This window comes from Erinaceus europaeus, chromosome 13 (genome assembly GCF_950295315.1).
Source record: "Erinaceus europaeus chromosome 13, mEriEur2.1, whole genome shotgun sequence".
NCBI classification, from domain to species: domain Eukaryota; kingdom Metazoa; phylum Chordata; class Mammalia; order Eulipotyphla; family Erinaceidae; genus Erinaceus; species Erinaceus europaeus.
In genome coordinates this window covers 81,704,651-81,727,221 of record NC_080174.1, presented here as the reverse complement: position 1 = coordinate 81,727,221, position 22,571 = coordinate 81,704,651, and the positions used below count along the sequence as shown (strand labels likewise).

General features: G+C 45.1%; 1 protein-coding gene and 1 non-coding gene across 3 annotated transcripts in view; both read left to right on the top strand.

Moving 5' to 3' along the window:
* KANK4 (KN motif and ankyrin repeat domains 4) overlaps positions 1-9,550 on the top strand; it is a 103,629-nt gene extending 94,079 nt beyond the window's left edge. For both annotated transcript variants that reach the window (XM_060206316.1, XM_060206317.1), the window contains exons 9-10: positions 1,208-1,408; positions 6,650-9,550. In XM_060206316.1, coding sequence (XP_060062299.1) covers positions 1,208-1,408; positions 6,650-6,754 — 306 coding nt within the window. In that variant the 3' untranslated portion in view covers positions 6,755-9,550. The remainder of the gene's footprint in view (positions 1-1,207; positions 1,409-6,649) is intronic.
* On the top strand, positions 7,817-7,980 carry LOC132532593 (U1 spliceosomal RNA). Its single transcript, XR_009544528.1, has one exon. It is a non-coding gene; the product is annotated as a U1 spliceosomal RNA (small nuclear RNA).
* Positions 9,551-22,571: the final 13,021 nt, after the last annotated feature.

Below are 22,571 nucleotides of genomic sequence, written 5' to 3'. Positions count from 1 at the left end.
TAAAATTTAAAAATTGCCAGTGGCTATAGATCTGACACAATTACAGAATCATGCAAATGGAAGTCTTATTAAAGCAAAAAAAAAAAAAATTGAGGGTGTCTTAACCCAGAAATTATAAGAGGCAGTCAGAATGTACCAAGGTTTCCTGGAGGACATTGACCAGGACAGACAAGAAGGATGTCATGCACTGACACACTTAGCCTTAACTGAGCCCTTCATTTGTTGGTCAGCATGTACTCCATGGTAGGCCCTGGGAAAAGAGAGATGAGGAAAACCGAGCCATTGCCATCAAAATGTTCCCACAACACACGAGAAAGAACGTGGTATCTTGACACACCAGCAGCCAAGTGCTGTGCTAGGTGTCCCGGACCTGGACCTCAGAGAGCATAAGAAATGTGATAGGTATCTTAGCCGAGGAAAAATGTTTTTCCAAGAGGAGGCTGTGCCCCATGCCAAAGGCAGTTTCCCAGAGAACTCCTGAGTGCCAGGCTAGCGTGGGGAGCCTCTTCCCTGGGCGCATGCTCTCTGGGTTGGAGGGAACTCGACCGGACTCAGCCTGGGCTGCTACTCACTCAGCGACATGGGAGATAGATGACTCAGGAATTCGTGGCAGCATGGTAATGCAAAAGGATCTATTGATCAGAGAGCCAATGCTTTTATAGGATAAAACCAGAAGTGGCAAGTCGGAAGCGGAAATGGCTAGGAAAGGGGGTGGAGAAAGGCAAAACCACACTGGGAAGTTAGAAGTTTCCTTAGCAACTATTTCGAGGGTTTTAACCAGTGGGATTAATGTTACCCTGCAGGCAGGGCGGGTCTCCAGGTAGAAAGAAGATAGGGCTGGGTCATGGCGCACCTGGTTGAGCACTGTATTACAATGCTGAAGGACCTGGGTTCGAGCCCCCAGTCCCCACTTGCAGGGGAAAGCTTTACGGGTGGTGAAGCAGGGCTGCAGGTGTCTTTCTGTCTCTCTCTCTATCACCTCCTCCCTCTTGATTTCTGGCTGTCTTTATACAATAAATAAATATAATAATAAAAATTTTAAAAAAAGAAGATAGATAAATAGGTGGGGATCTTTTCAGGCAAAACAATGATTATGTAAATAGGCCATAGTGTCAGCAATGCAGGGGGGGGCTGGCTTAATGCTTAATGGAGAGGAGACTTACTTTGCGGTCAGCGGCCTCTCCAAACTCCTGTGCTCTGTGTGCAGGGAGGCCAGACAGCGCTGATGCTGGGAGTCAGCCACGACCGGGAGGATATGGTCCAAGCACTGCTGAGCTGCCAGGCAGATGTCAACCTGCAGGACCATGATGGATCGTCGGCCCTTATGCTGGCCTGTCACCATGGCAACACGGACATGGTGCGGCTGCTCCTGGCACATCCAGCCTGTGACAGCGGCCTGACTGACAAGGTGAGCTCTATAAGCAGTTAGCAAGATGATGTTTCATACCGCCCCCACCCCCCAAAAGGGCATTACCGCCAGCTGAACTCAAGGATCGGCCTCAGAAGACTTTGTTGGGCTTTATTTTTTAAACAGATGTCCGTTTTTGGTTTTGTTTTGTGTTTGTTTGCCATTAAGGTTTATCACTTGGGCTCAGGGCCGGCCTGATGATTCGATCACTACCAGTGGGTCTTTTTTTTTTTTTTTTCTTTAATACAGAGACAAAGAGGAGAGGGCCGTGTGGTGGTACACCTAGTTGAGTGCACATGTGACAGTGTGCAAGGACCTGGGTTCGAGCCCCTGGTTCCCACCTGCAGGGGGATAGCTTTGCAAGTGGTGAAGCAGGGCTGCAGGTGTCTGTCTGTCTTTCTCCCTCTCTGTCACCACCTTCCCTCTTGACTTCTGGCTGTCTCTATCCAGTAAGTAAAGATAATTAAATTTTTTTTTTGCCTCCAAGGTTATTGCTGGGGCTCGGTGCAACAGTTGAACCCCCACCTACACACACACACACACACACACACACACACACTTTAGAGAGAGATCATCAGGCCCTGATCTTACTACTGAAGAGTGCAGTAGACATTTTTTCTTGAGTACTTGTAGGAAGCTTAGCTCAGAGATCCAGTGATCCAGTGAGGTAAAAACTATTATCTCCATTTTTTTTTTGATCCAGTAAAGAAATAAAAGACCTCCTCCTCAGCAGTGGTGGGGAGGTCACTTCCCAAGCGGTGAAGTAGGTCTGTGGGTGTCTCTATCTCCCTCTCCTCTCTCAGTTTCTCTCTGTGTTATCCAACAAAAATGAAAAACGGCCACCAGGAGCAGTGCATTCATAGTGCCGGCCGGCACCAAGCCCCAGTGATAACCCTGGAGGCAAAGAAAAGGAAATAAAGGGAGAGCTGAATGGTAGCACAGCGGGTTAAGTGCACGTGGCGCAAAGCACAAGGACCGGTGTAAGGATCCCGGTTTGAGCCTCCTTCTCCTCCTCTCTCCATTTCTCTCTGTCCTATCCAACAATAACGACAGCAATAACAACAACAATGATAAACAACAAGGGCAACAAAAGGGAAAAAAATTAAAAATAAATAAATAACATTAAAAAAAAGAAAGGAAATATAGGTGAGCATTTGTACACCTGTCATGAGGTTACAAGCTCCCAATTCTCACTGCAGGGACATTACTCCACTGTCTTTAATGTCCGTCACTTTACCGAATGTTTTAAATAGATTTCTATTTTTCATTGAGTTTTAATTGGCATATAGCTTTATATTAGTTTTAGGAATATAGCATAATGATTCAGCATCCATATATATTGTGAAATGGTCACCACAGTAAGTCTAGTTAGCATCTATAGTTGTTTTTTTTCTTGTGATGAGAACTTTTTTCAGGGACCAGGTGGTGGCACACCCGGTTAAGCACTTGAATTTGATCCAAGTTCAAGCCTCCATTCCCCACCTACAGGGAAGAATCTTCACAAGCTGTGGAACAGGTCTGCAGATGTCTATCATTTTCTTTCTCTCTCTTACTATCTCCTCTTCCTTTCTTTTTTTTTTTTTTTGCCTCTAAGGTTATTACGGGGGGCATTGTTATTGTTGCCATTGCTGTCGTTGTAGGATAGGACAGAGAGAAATCGAAAGAGGAGGGAAGACAGAGAAGGGGAGAGAAAGATAGACACCTGCAGACCTGCTTCACCGCCTTTGAAGCGACTCCCCTGCAGGTGGGGAGCCAGGGGTTCAAACCAAGATCCTTGTGCCGGTCCTTATGCTTTGCGCCACATGTGTTTAACCCGCTGCGCTACTGCCCGACTCCCTTTTTTTAAATTTTTATTTATAAAAAGGAAACACTGACAGAAACCATAGGATAATCGGGGTACAACTTCACACAATCCCCACCACCAGAACTCTGTATCCCATCCCCTCCCCTGATAGCTTTCCTATTCTTTATCCCTCTGGGAGCATGGACCCAGGGTCATTGTAGGGTGCAGAAGGTGGACAAGAACTTTTAAGATCTATCTTGGCAACTATCAAGTTTTCAATACAGTATGATTAACTATAGTGAGCATGCTGTATCTTACAGCTCATGGTTTTTAAAAATTTAATAACAAGTAGCAACATTTGAGGGATACACCCTTCCCCAGGTCTCTCAGGCCAAACTTTGAGTCTGATGCATGTCTGCACTTAAGAGACCCTCACGTGCAGGCTGTCATCCCCAGATGGGCCTTGTCAGACGGCACACTGCCCCCTGGAGTCGGTTCTTTCCCATAAGAAAGTTAATCACACTGTCTCCATGCTTAATGTTGAGCTTCAGGCTGACAAGGCCCAGCAGTTGGGGTCTCCAGTGCTGGAGGACAGGCCGAAACAAACCTAGACCCCACTCTTCAGGCTTTCTTCCTCTCCCTCCTCCTCCCTCACCTTCTTCTCTTCCTCCTTCCCCTTCTTCTCCTCCTCCTCCTCCTTTTCATCCTTCACCTTCTCTTCCTCTTTCCTCTCTCCTCTGCAAATCTTTCTTTGGTTTCAGATTTGTCCAGTCGAAGAACATACCCAGTAGGATTTAGGTCATTCAGATTTGTCATCAACTTGAAATAAGTCTCTCTCTCTTATCTTCCAGCACCCCTTTCAGCAGTACTTACTGAGTACTGACTGAACAGCAGGCACAGGACCAGGGACTGAGATGTCACTGCCTATCTGCGAATCCAGGTCCAATCCAGAGCCCGGCCTCATGGAGAGACATTAACTGAATAACCTCACAAAAACATAACTTCTTTTCAGTTCTTTTCTAAAACAATGTATTTATCAATCTGGGAAGTAACCTACTCAGCAAGGCACAGGCTTTGCCACACACAGAGTCCTGGGTTCAAGCTCCAGCACTACATGGAAGCACCCTATTGAACATGGGATGGTAGAGTGATGCTGTGGTGTCTCTCTATCTCTCTCTCTCTTTCCATGTTTCTCACTATGTATCCGAAATAGAAATGATGAAAAAAAAAATTGTTCCAGGGATTTGGCCCTGACACTGAAGAAAACAAACAAAAAGAGGTAACAATAGCAAAGTGTGCACAAGAAAAAGGACTGGAGGAAACTCTATCAGAATTCCAGGTATCATGGTCTGGGAGGTGGTGCAGTGGATAAAGCATTGGATTCTCTAGTATGAAGTCCAGAGTTCAATCCCCGGCAGCACCTGTACCAGAGTGAAGTCTGGTTCTTTCTCTCTCCTTCTATCTTCATGAATAAACAAATAAAATATTAAAAAAGAAAGAAAGAAAGAAATTCCAGGTATCAGGGGCCAGGTGGTGGCACACCTGGTTAAACTCACATTACAGTGTGCAAGGTCCTAGGTTCAAGCCCCTGATTCACACCTGCAGATGTCTTTCTGTCTCTTCCCCTCTCTGTCTCCCCTTCCCCTTCACTTTCTTTTTTTTCTCTTGAAATTCTTTTTTGGGGAATTAATGTTTTACATTCAACAGTAAATACAATAGTTTGTACATGCATAACATTCCCCAGTTTCCCATTTAACAATACAACCCCCACTATGTCATCTATCATCCTTCATGGACCTGTATTCTCCCCACCCACCCACCCCTTTGGTGTGATATGCCAATTCCATTTCAGGTTCTACTTATGTTTTCTTTTCTGATCTTGTTTTTCAACTTCTGCCTGAGACCCCTTCACTTTCTTTCTGTATCTATCCAATAATAAAATAAATAAAAATAGTTTTTTTTTAATTCCAGAGGAGCTGGGCAGTGGCACACCCAGGTGAGCGCACATAGTACTGTATTCAGGGACAAGCTCCAGGACCCGGGTTTGAGCCCCCATACCCCACCTGTAATGGGGATGCTTCACAAGCAGTGAAGCAGGTCTGCAGGTGTCTTATCTTTCTCTCTCCCTCTCTATATCCCCTCCTTTCTCTGTTTCTCTTTGTCCCGTTGAATAAAATGGAAAAATAAATAAATAAATAAATAAATAAAATGGCCACCAGGAGCAGTGGATTTGTAGTGTCGGCACTTCCCCTCAGTGATAGCCCCAGAGGCAAAAAGAGGGGAAAAATTTTCAAATATCATTTAAACGCTTGTATGTCCTACAGTGGTCCTGATAGACTACAGCCAGTCACACAGATGCGTAGTGAGCAATGCCGTCTAGGTTTGTGTATTTACACTCTGATGTCCGGACAACAAAATCTCCTTAAGATGCACTTCTGAGAACATATCCCCACCGTTAAATAACACGTGACTGAAGGGAAGAATACTAGTGGTTTTCTTTCTTTCCTCTGTTTTCCAACTTCATAAAAGCACTCAGCAGCCAAGAAAATGGCTCAGGGGGCAGAGTGTAAGACTTGCATGCCTGAAGTTCCCTTTCTGAATCTGTGTGCCGGACTGGTGCTGCTCTGCCTGTCTGTCTGTCTGCCTGCCTTTCTCTCTCTCTCTCTCTCTCATGATTTAAATGAGAAGAAATCTTTAAAAAGAGGAATGTGTGCCCAGACAGTGGCACACCTAGTTAAGGACTCATATTAGAGTGCACAAGGACTCAGGTTCAAGCCCCCGAGTGGTGAAGCAGAGCTGCAAGTGTCTCTCCCTCTCTATTTTCTCCTCCCCTCTTAATTTCTCACTGTCCTCTAGAGAAGAAATAAATAATAGCAAGACGTCTTTCATTCCACTGGCATTGTTTTCCCAGGAAAATGCTGTCTCTGTGCAAGGGGTTCCATTTCTTTTAGACTTTTTTTTTTAAATCTTTATTTATTTATTAGATAGAGACAGCCGGAAATTGAGAGGGAAGGGAGTGGTAGGAAGGGGGAGAGAGAGAGACACCTGCAGCCCTGCTTCACCACTCACAAAGCTTTCCCCTAGCAGGTGGGGACCAGGGGCTTGAACCTGGGTCCTTGCACACTATAACATGTGCACTCGACCAGCTGCGCCACCACCCGGCCCCCTTTTTTTTTTTTTTTTTTTTTTTACCAGAGCATTACTCAACAACTTATGGTTGTGCAGGGGATTGAACCTGTCACCTTGGAGCTTCAGGTATAAGAGTCAATTTGCATAAAATTGTGCACCACCCAGCCCCGGGTTCCATTTCTCACAGTCTTCATGCCATCTGAATCTGCCGCCCTCCCAGGGTCTTTAGATGCATGGAATAAACCTCTGTAACCATGTCTGCACCCTACTTCCTGGGACTGGCAACAAACAAGCTAAAAATGTGTTCTCTTTTCCTCTTTCCCTTGTAGGCTGGCCGAACCGCTTTGTCCATGGTTCTGAAATCACCCGTCCATTGTGAAATTGCAGGGCTTCTACAGGCCCACGTGGAGCAGGGCAGGTCCCCAGGGCCATAGGGGCTGTGACAGAACTGGTGGCTGAGGACAAAAAGCCCCTTTGCTGGACTCTTCCTCAGCTGTGAAGAGGGCATGGCTCATAGCCAGAGGGCTGCCCCTGCAAAGAAGAAACTATGGCAAACGCGCACATACATTCCTGCTGTAGAATTCTGCTCATTAGGAAGCTTTGTAGTTTTTGCCTTAGGCCAAGTCCTCCCAGATCACCAGGGCTGCGGATCAGGGTGCAAGGTGCAGCGTTCATTGACGTCATCTAAAAATCCCAAGCATCTTCAATCTTGAATTCCTGTGACTCTACCCCTTTGTAGCACTGTGTGGTAAGCAGTCAGGAGCACATTGCTTTGTAAAAAAGCAATACTTTTTTACAAAGAGTGTTCAAGTCCACCCTACTTTATTTTATTTTATTTTATTTTTTTGCTTGTTTATGACCTACTCTATATGAATCTGTCTCACTGAATAAGCATGTCTAGAGAAGTTGGAGGTATATTTTAAACAGCCACAGTGAAATTGGACAGATCCCACTTGGGACCAGTGTTTAGCTGAGGTTAACAGTGAATCTTAAACTCAGACAGGTTAGGTAGAAGCTCATTGATGTCAGTGCCAGATACACAGCCTTGACTGTTTCCAAGTCAAAAATTGGCTCTCGTTTTCACTGTGGAAATTGGAATTAATCAGGGAATCCAGTTCAGTCAAGACCACCGCAAGTATTAAGCAGAGTTCAGATCCATCAGCTATTCCAAGTCTGCAACAACAACAAAAAAGTTATTGTCATTGAAAGGCCAACAATTTCCTTCCTCCCTGCATCCAAGGCCTCATGCTAACCCTGCTCCTTTCCCCCTCATGGCCCCCTCATGGCCTGTATGAGCAAAGCGTGAGCTGCTGTGAGGTTTCTGAAACTCCTAATTACAGAGCCTACCATTCAGGGCTGTAGGACTTGTGGCATCATCAGCCATTTGACTGTTCATTAAGTTTCCACAACCCCAGGAGCCCATGGGTACATGGTTCATGTTAGTAACTCACACAAGATGACCTACTAATTTGTTCTTTCTTAAATTCTCTTTTTTGATACTTACCTGGCAGGGGAGATACCATGATCACGAAGGTGGTTTTCCCAGGGCGAGGCTTATCCATTGCCCTCCGGATGTGCTGACCCCTGCGATTTCCCCAAATGTGGGAAACTCGACTGCATACTTTGTGGTAGTGGGGGACTGCATTCGCGCTCTCCCCTGATTTAAGAAAAAAAAAATTCTCTTTTTGGGGGGTGGGTGAGGGCATGGAACAAAGAGATCCCTTATTTTAAAAAAGGGGAGGGCAGGGATAGATAGCATAATGGTTATACTAAGAGACTCTCATGCCTGAGGCTCCATAGATCCACGTTCAATCCCCCCAAAAAAAGCATTGAAGTTCAATGAGCGTGAGGCTTCACGCTGGATATTGAAAAAGCACAAGTTGTCATTTTGACTCAGATGCCAATGTGTCTGGTACAACTTATGTTAATCACAACACTCTTTGTTTTCTTTCTTTTCTTTTTATTTTTTTAACTTTAATTTTTTTATTGGATAGAGACTGACGGAAATTTAGAGGAGGGGAGAGATAGGGAGGGCAAGAGACAGAGAGACACCTGCAGCATAGCTTCGCCATTTGTGAAGCTTTCCCCCTGCGGTTGGAGACCAGGGACTTGAACCCAGGTCCTTGTGCACTGTAACATGTGTGCTGTGTCATCACCAGGCCCCTCTTTTTTTTTTTTTTTTTATTATCTTTATTTATTGGATAGAGACAGCCAGAAATCGAGAGGAAAGGGGGAAATAGAAAGGGAGAGAGACAGAGAGACACCATCAACCCTGCTTCACCACTTGCAAAGCTTTCCCCCTGCAGGTGGGGACCAGGGACTGGAACCCGAGTCCTTGTGCATTGTAACATGTGCACTCTACCAGGTGCACCACCACCTGGCCCCTTTCTTTTCTATTTCTTTTTTCTCTTTTTCTTTTTGCTTTTGCTTTTTCTTTCTTTCTTTTTTTTTTTTTTTTTTTTACCAGAGCATCGCTCAACTTATGATTGTGCAGGGCATTGAACCTGTGACCTTGGAGTTTCATGTATGAGTCAATTTGCATAAAATTGTGCCATCTACCCCTCCCCCAAGTCACAGCACTTTCTTGGGCCTCGGTTTTATCATCTCTAAAAGCGGGAACAATCATACAGCTTACCCCCTGGAGATGTCCAACAAGGAACAGCTGATGGATGTTTCCTGATTTAATGTGTAGTCCATAAAAAACTGCCTACAGAAGCTGTGTGACAAGCTTCTCTTAGCTATCGCGATTCCTAAGAGGCTCAGAGTTACCGAGCAGGACACTGATGTGTAACGGGGCACCACAGATGTTGAGAGAAAGGAGCAGAGTAGAGGTAGACAGCATAACGGTTATGCAAAGAGACTCTCAAGGGGGCGCTGGCAGGTGGTGCACCAGCTTAAGCGCAAGGACCTGCTCAACGATTGGGGTCCGAGCCCCCCACGCCCCACCTGCAGGGAGGTCTCTTCACAAGTGGTGAAGCAAGTCTGCAGGTGTCTTAATCTTTCTCCCTCTATCTCCCCTCTTCTCTCAATTTATCTCTATCCTATCCAGTGAAAAAAATGGCCTCCAGGAGCAGTGGATTCATAGAACAGGCACTGAGCCCTGGCAATAACCCTGGAGGAAGGGAGGGGCTGGGGTAGAGAGCATAACAGTTATGCAAAGATACTTTCATGTCTGAGTCTCCAAAGTTCCAAGTTCAATCTGCCACACCACCGTGAACCAGAGCTGAGCAGTGCTCTGGTAAAAGAAAAAGAAAAAAAAAGGAGGGGGCAGGGGAATGATCTTTAAATGGGTTTACTTTTACCCAAAGCACATCTTGGAGCAGACACCTACATTAGTAACTGTTGTATCCCAGTGCTTTTCAAACTTTGACTTGCATATAAATCACATAGCAATCATATTGAATGTAGCAGCTAGGGCAGAGGGGCTGAGAGTCTGCATTTTTAATGCTGGGCTCCACCACACTTGGAGTAGCAAGACGCTGGCCTGGCCTGACCGTTCATATATTAAAAATGCTGCCTGTTGATCTTTGGTCTCTTTATTTTTAGTTATTTGCAGTGGGGGTCCTATTTGCTTTTGTTTCTCTGCAGATGAGTAGGGTAGAGGGAAATAGACACCTGCAGTTCTACTTCACCACTTGTGAAGCTTTCCCCCAGCAGGTGGGGACCAGGGACTTGAACCTGGGTCCTTGCTCACTGTAATATGTGTGCGCTTAGTCAGGTGGGCCACTGTCCCCACAGCTACTTTTTTTTTAAAAGAATTTATTTATTTATTCATGAGAGAGATAGGAGGAGAGAAAGAACCAGACATCACTCTGGTACATGTGCTGCCGGGGATCGAACTTAGGAAGGGCCTCATGGTTGAGAATCCAATGTTTTATCCACTGTACCACCTCCCCGACCACCAAAGCTACTTTCTAAAAGACTTTTGGGAACAGTATCCAGCACTTGGGTGGTTTCAACAGACATTTATTGTTGCAAACTTAGGATCCATTTCTGCATCTCATGTGAATGTGGCGACTTCAACTTGGTCACCTTTTAAATCTATTTATATATTCCATGACCCAGGAGGTGGCTCTGTGGATAAATTATTATGAGGTCCTGAGACTGATCACTAGTACTACACACGACAGAGTAAAAATCTGGTTCCATGATATATATCAGCTATTTGCCAGAGAAGACATACTTCTAGAGTTTCTTTTTAATTTCTTTATTGGGGAAATAATGTTTCACATTCAACAGTAAATACAGTAGTTTGTACATGCATAACACTCCCCAGTTTCCCATATAACAATACAGCCCCCACTAGGTCCTCTGTCATCCTTCTTGGACTTGTATTCTCCCCACCCACCCCAGAGTCTTTTACTTTGGTGGGATACGCCAGTTCCATTTCAGGTTCTACTTGTGGTTTTTTTTTTTTTTGGTTTGTTTGTTTGTTTTTTCTGATCTTACTTCTAGAGTTTCAAGCCACTGAGTCATTAAAAAACAACTATCCAGGGGGTCGGGTGGTAGCGCAGCGGGTTAAGCGCACAGGATACGAAGCACAAGGACTGGATTAAGGATCCTGGTTCAAGCCCCCAGCTTCCCACCTGTAGGGGAGTCGCTTCACAAGCAGGTGTCTATCTTTCTCTCCACCTCTCTGACTTCCCCTCCTCTCTCAACTTCTCTCTGTCCTATCCAACAACCACAACAGCAGCAATGGCAACAATAACAAGGGTAACGAAATAGGAAAAATGGCCTCCAGGAGCAGTGGATTCATAGTGCAGGCATGGAGCCCCAGCAATAACCCTGGAGGCAAAAAAAAAAAAAAAAAAGCCCTATCCTTCCTGAGAGGGCTTTTTTTTTTTTCTACTCACCAGTATTTCCATTTTAGACAAACATTTTTTTAATAGTCAACGTCCCACTTCATGAGATTTTTAAATATTTTTTTAAAATCTTTCATTTGGAACATGAGCACACAATCTCATCATACACATTTCCTTCTGTGAATGTCTGAGCACAAAACAGGGCAAGATGAACAAACATAGCTTACCTCCTTGTTATGGTCCCAAGTCTCAAGGAGCCCCTCAATAAATGTCTGTTGAAACCCACCAAAGTGCTGGATACTGTTCTTTTTTTTTTTTTTTTTAGAATTTATTTATTAAAAGATAGGAGAGAGGGAGAGAGAAAGAACCAGACATCACTCTGGTACATGTGTTGATGGGGATTAAACTCGGGACCTCATGCTTGAGAGTCCAATGCTTTATCCATTGTGCCACCTCCCAGACCGCCTGGATACTGTTCTTAACAGTATTCTAGAAAGCAGCTTTGGGGGGCAGGTGCCTGTAATGTGGTTAAGCACTCATCACATTACATTACAGGTTCAAGGCCCTGGTTCTCACCTGCAAGAGGAAAGTTTCACAAGTGGTGAAGCAGGGCTGCAGGTGACTCTCTGTTTCTTTCCCTCTCTACCTCCCCCTCCTTTCTCAATTTCTCTGTTTCTCTATCCAATAATAAATAAGTAAATAAGCAGCTTTGGATCCTTTTACCAAAAAACGGCGTTACAGTCCAGGAGGTGGCACAGTGGATAAAGCACTGGACTCTCAAGCATGAGGTCCCAAGTTCAATCCCCACCAGCACATGTGCCAGAGTGATGTCTGGTTCTTTCTCCTCCTTTCTCACTAATAAATAAAATCGTAAAAAAAAAAAAAAAAGGGGGGTGGGTGGGGTGGGTGGTGGCGCACCTGGTTAAGTACACACATTACAGTGCGCAAGGATCCAGGTTCAAGCCCCCCAGGCCCCACCTGCAGGGGGAAAAGCTTCACAAGTGGTGAAGCAAAGCTGCAAGTGTCTCTGTCTTTCCCTATCTCCCCTCTTCCTCTCAATTTCTGACTGCCTCTTTCCAATACATAAATAAAAATTAAAAATATTTTTAAAAATGATGTCTAAAGCTACAATGGTTCCAACCCTAGACTTTTCAAGACCATAAGCCAAAGTTCCAGTGACCAAGTGATTCCTGAAGTTCCTAACAGCACAGCCTGCAGGCTGCAGGAGCTAAGTATTAAGTTCAAGTCCATGAACGGGCCTGAGGAAATGTCAGCCTCGCCCCTGCCTTCATAACACACGCAGTCTGCTTCTGATGTCAGGGCCCATGTGTGTGTAGTAAGGAATCAGAGCAGCCAGCACAGTTCATTGCACAAATGTGTCTGGAGTGTCTTCTGTGTGCGAATGAAAGGTTTCCTATAGAGACACCATCTGGGGAGGCCAGGCAGTAGTTCACCTAGTTAAGCGCTCGATGACCCAGGTTCAAGCCTTGGTCTCCATATGTAAGGAGAAAGCTTCATGAATGGTGAAGCAGGGCTGCAGGTCTCTCTCCCTGTCTATATCTCCATCCTCTCTCAATTTCTCTGTCTCTAATAACAAATAAAGGAGAGGGAGGGAGAGAGACCATCCACTTGGGCAAGAGAATGAGAAGGAAGCCAGAGTGATCCAAGGGGTAGCATAGTGGATAAAGCATTGGACTCTCAAGCATGAGGTCCTGAGTTCAATCCCCAGCAGCACATGTATTAGAGTGATGTCTGATTCTCTCTCTCCTATCTTTCTCATTAATAAATAAATATTAGGGGGTCGGGCAGTAGAGCAGCGGGTTAAGCACACGTGACACAAAGCACAAGGACCAGGGGAAGGATCCCAGTTTGAGTCCCCGGCTCCCTACCTGCAGGGGAGTCACTTCCCAGGCGGTAAAGCAGGTCTTCAGGTGTCTGTCTTTCTCTCCCCCTCTCTGTCTTCCCCTCCTCTCTCTCCATTTCTCTCTGTCCTATCCAACAACGAACGATATCAACATCGACAACAATAATAACCACAACAAGGCTACAACAGCAAGTGCAACAAAAGGGGGGGGGGGAAGGCCTCCAGGAGCAGTGGATTCATGGTGCAGGCACTGAGCTCCAGCAATGACCCTGGAGGCAATAAATAAATAAACATTAAAAAAATAAAAAGGAAGCCCATATATGTACAGGAGTATCAATAAAATTCACTGGTGCTAGTCTTCAGGAGTCAAGGAAGACTTCCTGGAGGAATAGGTCTCTGAACTGAAAACTTACGGATTAGTGGATACTAGCCAGAAAGAGAGACCAGGCAGAAAGACCAGTATTCACTTTGAAGGGCAGGACAGTAAGCATTTGGGGACCTTTATTCATTTAACTAAGATTATCAAATAAGCTTTGAGTGAGACACTGAAATAATGTAGGTTTGAAAGGGATGAAATTGAAAATTCAGGAGACATGTCATGACAATCTGGGAACTGGCACAGTTAAGTGTCGGACTCACAACCGTTAGGTCCTGAGTTCAGTCCCCAGAAGCACCTGCACCTCTGCTTCTCTTCCTCTTTCTCTCACTCTCTCCTATCTATCTCATTAAATAAAACCTTTACATCAAAAAAAGGGTTGATGGTAGCACACCTGATTGAATGCACCTGTTACAATGCACAAGGACCCAGGTTCAAGGCCCCAATCCCATCTACAGGAGGAAAACTTTGCAGGTGGTGAAGCAAGCTGCAAGTCTCTCTCTCTCTCTTTCTCTCTCTCTCCCTCCCTCCCTATCAACCCCTTTCCTCTTGATTTCTGGCCATCTCTATCCAGTGAATAAATAAAGATTGAAGGAAAAAAAAGGGAAGAAAGAAAAGGCCTTAAAGGGGGGGATCAGGCGGTACCCAGCAGGTTAAGCGCACATGGTGCAAAGCGTAAGGATTGGTGTAAGCATCCTGGTTCGAGCCCTCGGCTCCCCACCTGCAGGGGAGTCGATTCACAAGCAGTGAAGCAGGTCTGCAGGTGTCTATCTTTCTCTCCTCCTCTCTGTCTTCCTCTCTCCATTTCTCTCTGTCCTATCCAACAACGACGACATCAACAACAACAATAAAACAACAAGGTCAACAAAAGGGAATAAGTAAATAAATAAATAAATATTTCTTTAAAAGAGCTACATCATAAAGTGCCCTAAAATCACAGGAAGGCTTTGTTCTGAAGGTAACAAAGGGGCTGGGTGGGGGTGTACCTGGTTGAGTGCACACATTACAGTGTGCAAGGACCAGGATTCAAGCCCCCAGTTCCTGCCTGCAGGGGAGAAGCTTTACAAGAGGTGAAGCAGTGCTGCAGATGTCTCTCTACCTCCCTCTTCCCTCTCAACTTCTATCTCTATTAAAATGTATATTATTGTTGTTATTACTTAGAAACTACTGAGCCTGAAGCATGGCCTATTTGGACAATGCAGGGAATTTCAGAATGACTTCAGCTATATGAAATGTAACTGAAGAGAAGACTGATGTGACCGTCAGTAGACATCTCATTTGTATGTTGTATGTATAATTTGTACGTATAATTCAAATAAAGGCATCCCCCCCGCCAGGGTTATCACTAGGGTTGGTTCTGGCACTACAAATCCACCGCTCTCGGTGGTCACCTCTTCCCATTTTATTGGATAGAACAGAGAGAAATTGAGAGAGGAGGGGGAGAGAGAAAGATAGAGACCTGGGGGCTGGTGGTAGTGCACCTGTTTGAGCACACATGTTACAATGAGCAAGGATCCTGGTTCAAGTCCCCGGTTCCCACTTGCAGGGGGAAAGCTTCACAAGTGGTGAAGCAGTGCTGCGGGTGTCTCTCTGTCTCTCTCCCTCTCTATCCCCCCCTTCCCTCTTGATTTCTGGCTGTCTCTATCCAATAAATAAATAAAGATAATAAAAAAATTAAAAAGAAGTAAGAGAGAGAGAGACCTGCTTCTCTGCATGTGAAGTAGCCCCCCTGCAAGTGGAGAGCCTGGGGCTAAAGCCCAGATCCTTGCTGGAGTCCTTACATTTATGTACTCTTCACCGGGTCCACCACCACCTGAGCCTATCAAGGCTATGTGCTTCTGACTGGCCTGTTAGAAACCAGAGGTTCCCATGAGCTACTGCTTTCTTGGGATTAGGTAATTTCCTGGGGCAGCTCACAGAACTCAGAGAAACCTGTTTACTTACTAGACTGCCAATTTATGATAAAATGTATATAACTCAGAAACAGCCAGAAGGAGGAGATGCCCAGGGCAGGATATAGGGAGAAGGCACCGCTTTCATGCCCTCTCAAGTCCATGGTCAAGTTCCTAGACTCCACAAACTCCCTGCCTTTGGGGTTTCATGGAAACATCATTACAGAAGCAGGACTGACTGGATCCTTTCCCAGTGGCAAAAAGAACATCTTTATCACCCTCAACACTTTGGATATGTCAAGAGAGGAAGAAACCATGAATACATATTTCTTTTTCCTTTTTTATTTTTATTTTTTTGCCTCCAGGGTTATTGCTGGGGTTCAGTGCCTGCACTATGAATCTTGCTCCTGGAGGTTATTTTTTCCCCTTTTGTTGCCCTTGTTGTTTTATCGTTGTTGTGGTTATTGTTGTTATTGCTGTTGTTGGATAGGACAGAGAAGTAGAGAGAGGAGGGGAAGACACAGAGGGGGAGAGAAAGACAGACACCTGCAGACCTGCTTCACCGCCTGTGAAGCGACTCCCCTACAGGTGGGGAGCCTTGGGCTCGAACCTGAATCCTTATGCCGGTCCTTGTGCTTTGCACCATGTGCGCTTAACCCACTGCGCAACTGCCTGACTCCCAGTTTTTGTGGTTTTTTTTTTAGGATTTTTTTGTTTTGTTTTGTTTTGTTTCCAGGGTTATTGCTGGGGCTCAGTGCCTTCACTATGAGTCCACTGCTCCTGGAGGCCTTTTTTTTTCATTGTTGTTTTTGTTGTTGCTGTTGGTATTGTTATTGCTACTGCTGCTGTTGTTGTTGTTGGATAGGACAGAGAGAAATTGAGGAGGGAGAGGAAGATAGAGAGGGGGAGAGAAAAATAGACACCTGCAGACCTGCTTCACTGCTTGTGAAGCAACCCACCTGCAGATGGGGAGCTGGGGGCTTGAACTGGGATCCTTGAGCTGGTCAGTGTTGTCCTTGTTGTTGTAGCCTTGTTGTGGTTATTATTGTTGTTGTTGTTGATGTCGTTCGTTGTTGTATAGGACAGAGAGAAATGGAGAGAGGAAGACAGAGGGGGAGAGAAAGATAGACACCTGCAGACCTGCTTCACCGCTTGTAAAGCGACTCCCCTGCAGGTGGGGAGCCGGGGGCTCGAACCGGGATCCTTACACCAGTCCTTGCACTTTGCACCATGTATGCTTAACCCACTGCGCTACCGCCTACCGCCGGACCCCCTGTACCATGTACTCTTAACCCGGTGTGCTACTGCCCCAGTCCCTTTTTAAAGATTTTATTTATTTATTCATGAGAAATGATAGGAGAGAGAGAAAGGACCAGACATCACTCTGGTACATGTGTTGCCGGAGATTGAACTCAGGACCTCATGCTTAAGAGTCCAATGATTTATCCACTGTGCTACCTCCCAGACCACTCTTTCATTCTTTCTTTCTTTCTTTTCTTTCTTTCTCTCTCTCTTTCTTTCTTCTTCTCCTTCTCCTCCTCCTCCTTCTTCTTTCTTCTTCTTCAGCTGGAGTACTTGCTCAGCTCTGGCTCATGATGGTATGGGGAATTGAATCTGGGATTTTTGCAGACTCAGGCATGAGAATCAACTTGCATAACCATTATGCTATCTCCCCAGACATCAGATAGATAGATAGATAGATAGATATGCAGGCAGGCAGATAGAGGGCAGGTGGTGGCACACCTGGCTGAGTGCATATATTATACTGCACAAAGCCCTAGGTTTAAGCCTCAGTCCCCAGCAAAGCAGGGATGCAGATGTCTCTGTCTCTATACTCCTGGATGAATGCACGTGTTACAGTGTGCATTTCCCCCTGCAGGGGGAAAGCATTGCAAGTGGTGAAGCAGGGCTGCAGGTGTCTGTTTCTCCCTCTCTCTATTCCCCCCTATCCTCTCAATTTCTGGCTGTCTCTATCCAATAAATAGAAGTAATTATTTTTTTAAAAGGGGTGGGGGGGTAGATAGCATAATGGTTATGCAAAGAGACTCTCATGCCTGAGGCTCCAAAGTCCCAGATTCAATCCCCTGCATGACAATAAGCCATATAGTGTGCAAGGGCCGAGGTTTGAGCCCCTGGTCCCCACCTGCAGGGGGAAAGTTTCACAAGTGGTGAGGCAGGGCTGCAGGTGGCTCTCTGTCTCCTCTATCTCCTCCTTCCTCTCAATTTCTGGTTGTCTCTATCAAATAAATTAAAATTTTTTTTAAAAAATGGGGTGTCAGAAATCGAACCCCAGCATCATGCATCCACTTTACCATTAAGTCACCTCCTCCGGGCTAGTGTGGGGGAGCCTCTTCCTGGGCGCGTACTCTCTGAGTTGGAGAGAATGCCACCGGAGCCAGCCTGGGCTGCTACTCACTCAGTGATGCGAGGGAGATGACTCAGGAACAGACTCGTGGAGGCGAGGCAATTTGATTCTTTATTGATCAGAGAGTCCAGGCTTTTAAAGGTCAGACGAGAAGTGGCAAGTCGGAAACAGAAATGTCTTGACATGGTTTGGAAAGGGGCAAAGAAAGGCAAAAGGGAGCTGGAAAGGTAGGAACTTCCTTAACAACTGTTGTGAAGGTTTTAACTGGTAGGATTAATATTACCCTGCAGGCAGGGAGGGTCTTGAGGGTAGAAAGAAGATACATCAAAGGAAGGGAATGGGTGGGGATCTTTCAGGCAAAACAATGATTATGTAGATAATAAGGGAGCAGGCCATAGTATCAGGAATGCAGGGTGCTTTGTGAAACAGGGAGTCTGATAAGACGAGAGGATGGATGTCCCCTCAAGTCAAGCCCTGCTGAGCTCAACCACATCCTCACAATTTCCCGACACTCCAGCCCAATTTATTTATTTTTACTTCTTTGTTTATATTTTCCTGCTTGTTTATTTTTGTTTTGTTTGCCAGAGCACGGCTCAGCTCTGGCTTGTGGTGGTTCAGGGGATTGAACCTGAGACTTTGGAGCCTCAGGCATGAGTGTCTGTTTGCATAGCGATTATGCTATCTATCCTCTCAACACACACACACACACACACACACACACACACACACACACACACACACACTATTTTACTTTTTGTGGGAGAATTAGAGGGAGCAAACACCCATAGGGTTCTACTTAGTTCCAGGTCTCAGGAGTCATGTAGCTCAGCCAAAGGGAGGAAGGAGTTAAAAAAAAAAAAGGGGGTCAGAACTAGTGTGGTCAGACACCTGTCAATTTCTTTTCAGAATGCTGTAAAAAAAAATCCTTCTAGAGAACACTCCCATTTCTTATAAGTATATCACGTAAAAATGTCATTTGGATGCATTTTGGCCATTTGACTTTCAGTCTCTGGTCCCATGGGAATGCCACCTGATCTCTTTTTCTTTATCTTTTTAATTTTTATTTATGTATTATTGCATAGAGACAAAGAGAAATTGAGAGAGGAGACAGAGTGACTCTTGCAGCCCTGCTTCACCACTCATGAAGCTTTCCCCCTGCAGGGAAAAAGCTTTTCCCCTGCCGGGGGCTTGAACCCAGGTCCTTGTGCACTACAGTGTGTGTGCTTAATCAGGTGTGCCACTGCCTAGCCCTATCATCTCGTCTCTCTACTGCACCTTCCTTTTTTTTTATTGTTTTTTTTTTTAATGTTTATTTACTTTCCCTTTTGTTGCCCGTTTCTTTTTTTTTATTGTTGTAGTTGTTGTTGTGACTGATGTTGTCGTTGTTGGATAGGACAGAGAGAAATGGAGAGAGGAAGGGAAGACAGAGAGGGGCAGAGAAACACAGATGCCTGCAGATCTGCTTCACCACCTGTGAAGCGACTCCCCTGCAGGTCAGGAGCTGGGGGCTCGAACCGGGATCCTTATGCCAGTACTTGCACTTGGCGCCACATGCGCATAACCCGCTGCGTTACCGCCTGACTCCCAGCACCTTCCTTTTACTTTATTACTGGCCTACCTTTGCCACAATCATTAAGCAAGAAGAATTACCTAAGATCTGGTTGGATGTGTCTTTTCTCCTAAAACATTGCTTACTTGAGTGTTTCTGGACAGGTCATTAATAAATACACTGGTGACCTTTTCCACAAGCCTCCTGATCTGTGCACAATCTAAAAGCAAAAAGACCTGCCCTGCAGCTTCCAAGTGATTAACCTGTTGCAGACATCAGGCAAAATGAACAGGTCTAGTGGGGGTGAATGCTGACGTTTGTTAGAAAGGTCACGCGGTGCCAGCCAGCACAGAGCTTCTGGTTGGGAAGAGAAACCGCATTCTGTCCAGATGAGAAGAACTGAACTCATTTCTAAACAGTCAGAACACAGCTGCAGGGATCAGGCAGTAGTGCACCTGGTGGAGCACACATATTACAGTGCACAAAGGACCTGAGTTCAAGCCCCTGGTCCCCACCTGCAGGGGGAAAGCTTGAATGGTGAAGCAGGGCTGCAGGTGTCTCTCTGTCCCTCTCCCTCTCCATCTCCCCTCCCTTCTCAATTTCCTTCTGTCTTTATCATATATATAATATATATAAAGTAATTATATATATTTTAAAAATTGCCAGCAACAAAACACAAGGTTTGATTTGCCTAAAAACTGTTGAAGTTGTGTGTGTGTGTGTGTGTGTGTGTGTGTGTGTTAGCTAAACTTACTGAGTATTGGGAGTTGGTCAGTAGCGCAGCGGGTTAAGCGCACGTGGCATGAAGTGTAAGGACCAGCATGAGGATACTGGTTCAAGCCCCCGCTCCCCACCTGCAGGGGGGTCATTTCACAAGTTGTGAAGCAGGTCTGCAGGTGTCTTCCCCTCCTCTCTCCATTTCTCTCTGTCCTATCCAACAACGACACCATGAAAAAACAATAATAACTACTATAACAATAAAAAAAAAGGGAAATGGAGAGAGGGAAAGACAGAGAGGGGGAGACAGAAAGACAGACACCTGCAGACCTGCTTCACTGCCTGTGAAGTGACTCCCCTGCAGGTGGGGAGCCAGGGGCTCGAACAGGGATCCACGTGCGCTTAATGGGGATCCACGTTGCGCCTGACTCCCAGAGTAATGCTCTTGTTCTTTCACTCTTTCTCTCTCTACTTCGCTCCTCCTTGTGAAATAAATAGAATGAATTACTTGGGGGAAAAAATGAAATAGGGTTTGGGTAGTGGCGCATCTGGTTAAGCACACGTTACAGTGCACAAGGACCAGAGTTCGAGCCCCCCAGTCCCCACCTGCAGGGGAAAAGCTTTTCGAGTGGTGAAGCAGTGTTGCAAGTGTCTCTGTCTATTTTTCTCTCTTCCTCCTCCATTTCTGGTTGTCTCTATTCAATAAACATATAGATATTTGTTTTAATTTTTAAAACTTATTTATTTATGAAAGAGATAGGAGGAGAGAAAGAAGCAGACATCATTCTGGTACATGTACTCAGGACCTCATGGTTGAGAACCCAATACTTTATCCACTGAGTCACCTCCCAGACCACATAAAGATAATTTTTAAAAAGTTTTTCTTTTTTTTTGTGGTCCAGGAGATGGCGCAGTGATAAGGCTTTGTAGTCTCAAGCATGAGGTCCCAAGTTCGATCCCTGGCAGCACATGTGCCAGAGTGATGTCTGGTTCTTTCTCTCTCCTCCTTTCTCATAAGTAAATAAAATCTTTTAAAAAATGTTTTTTTATTGAAATGTCAAAGAATCTTCAGTTTATGTTTTTGGTTTTGTTTTTAATCATGCTGACCTGACCTCTGTTTGACAAAATCTATTACTCACAAGTCATGACCTGTCAGTATTTGCTCCGGAATAGCTGCCCACCCAAGAAGGAAAGACAAAAATAGACATCCCTGAGCTGAAGGGATAACACAGTGGCCATACAAAAAGGGTTTCATGCCTGAGACACTAAGTATCCCACATTCCGTCCCCAGCAGCACCATAAGCCAGAGCTTATGAGCAGTGCTTTGATTAAAATACAAAATAAATAGGGTGGTCTGGGAGATGGCACAGCAGATAAAGCACTGGACTCTCAAGCGTGAGGTCCTGAGTTCAATCCCCGGCGCACAAGTACCAGAGTGATGTCTGGTTCTTTCTCTCCTTTCTCATGAATAAATAAAATACTTAAAATAAATAAATAAAGCCATGTTACAATGCACAAGGACTGGGGTTCAAGCCCCCAGTCCCCACCTGCAGGGGGAAAGCTTTACAAGTGGTGAAGCAGGGCTGCTGCAGGTGTCTCTCTCCCTCTGTATCACTGCTTCCTTCTTGATTTCTGGCTGTCTATATTCATTAAAAAAACAAAAATTAAAAGTAAATAGATAAAGTGAGGCTGATGGTGGCACACCTATTTAAGTGCACGTGTTACAATGTACAAGGACCTGAGTGCGAATCCCCAGTCCCCACTTTTAGGGGAAAGCTTTGCAAGTTGTGAAGCAGTGTTACAGGTGTCTCTCTCTATCACTGCCTTCTCTCTCTCAATACCTGAGTATATCTAGCCAATAAATAAATAAATGAAGATAGAGGTCTAAGATATGGTATAGTGGATAAAGCACTGGACTCTCAAGCCAGGGGGTCTTGAGTTCAATTCCCAATAGCACATGGTATGAGTGATGACTGTTTTGTTTTCTCTCTCCTCCTTTCTCATTAAAAACTGGGGCCAGGTGGTGGTGCACCTGGTTAAACACTCGTATTATGGTGCATAAGGACCTGGGTTCAAGCCTGTGGTCCCCACCTGCAGGGGGAAAGCTTCATAAGTGCTGAAGAAGGGCTGCAGGTGTCTCTCTGCCTCTCTCCCTCTCCCCTCTCAATTACTCTCGTTCCTTATCTAATAATAAAGTATAAAAAGAAAAATAGGGAGCTGGGCGGTGGTGCAGCGAGTTAAAGCGCACATGGCGCAAAGCTCAAGGACCGGTTTGAGCCTCCAGCTCCTCACCTGCGGTGTGTGTGGGGGTGTCATTCACAGCTGGTGAAGCAGGTTTGCAGGTGTCTTTCTCTCCCCTTCTGTCTTCTCCTCTCTCGATTTCTCTCTGTCCTATCCAACAATGGCAGCAATAATAACAACGAAAAACAAAGGGCAACAAGAGAAAAAATTTAAAAATAATAAAAAAAGATGTTGAAATGAGCGTCTCATTTAAAAAAAAATTTAAAAAGAAAGATTTTTTAAAAAACTAATTGGCCCCAAGTTCACTAAAGTCAGGAAGTCTCTGAAGTGTCCTTTATTGATTATTGAATGATGGGAAGGGATAATAAGTTCATTTATTCCAGAACCTATCTCCCCTTGACGCTTCCATTCTGGTTCATAATACTTATTTACTTTCTTAGTGTAG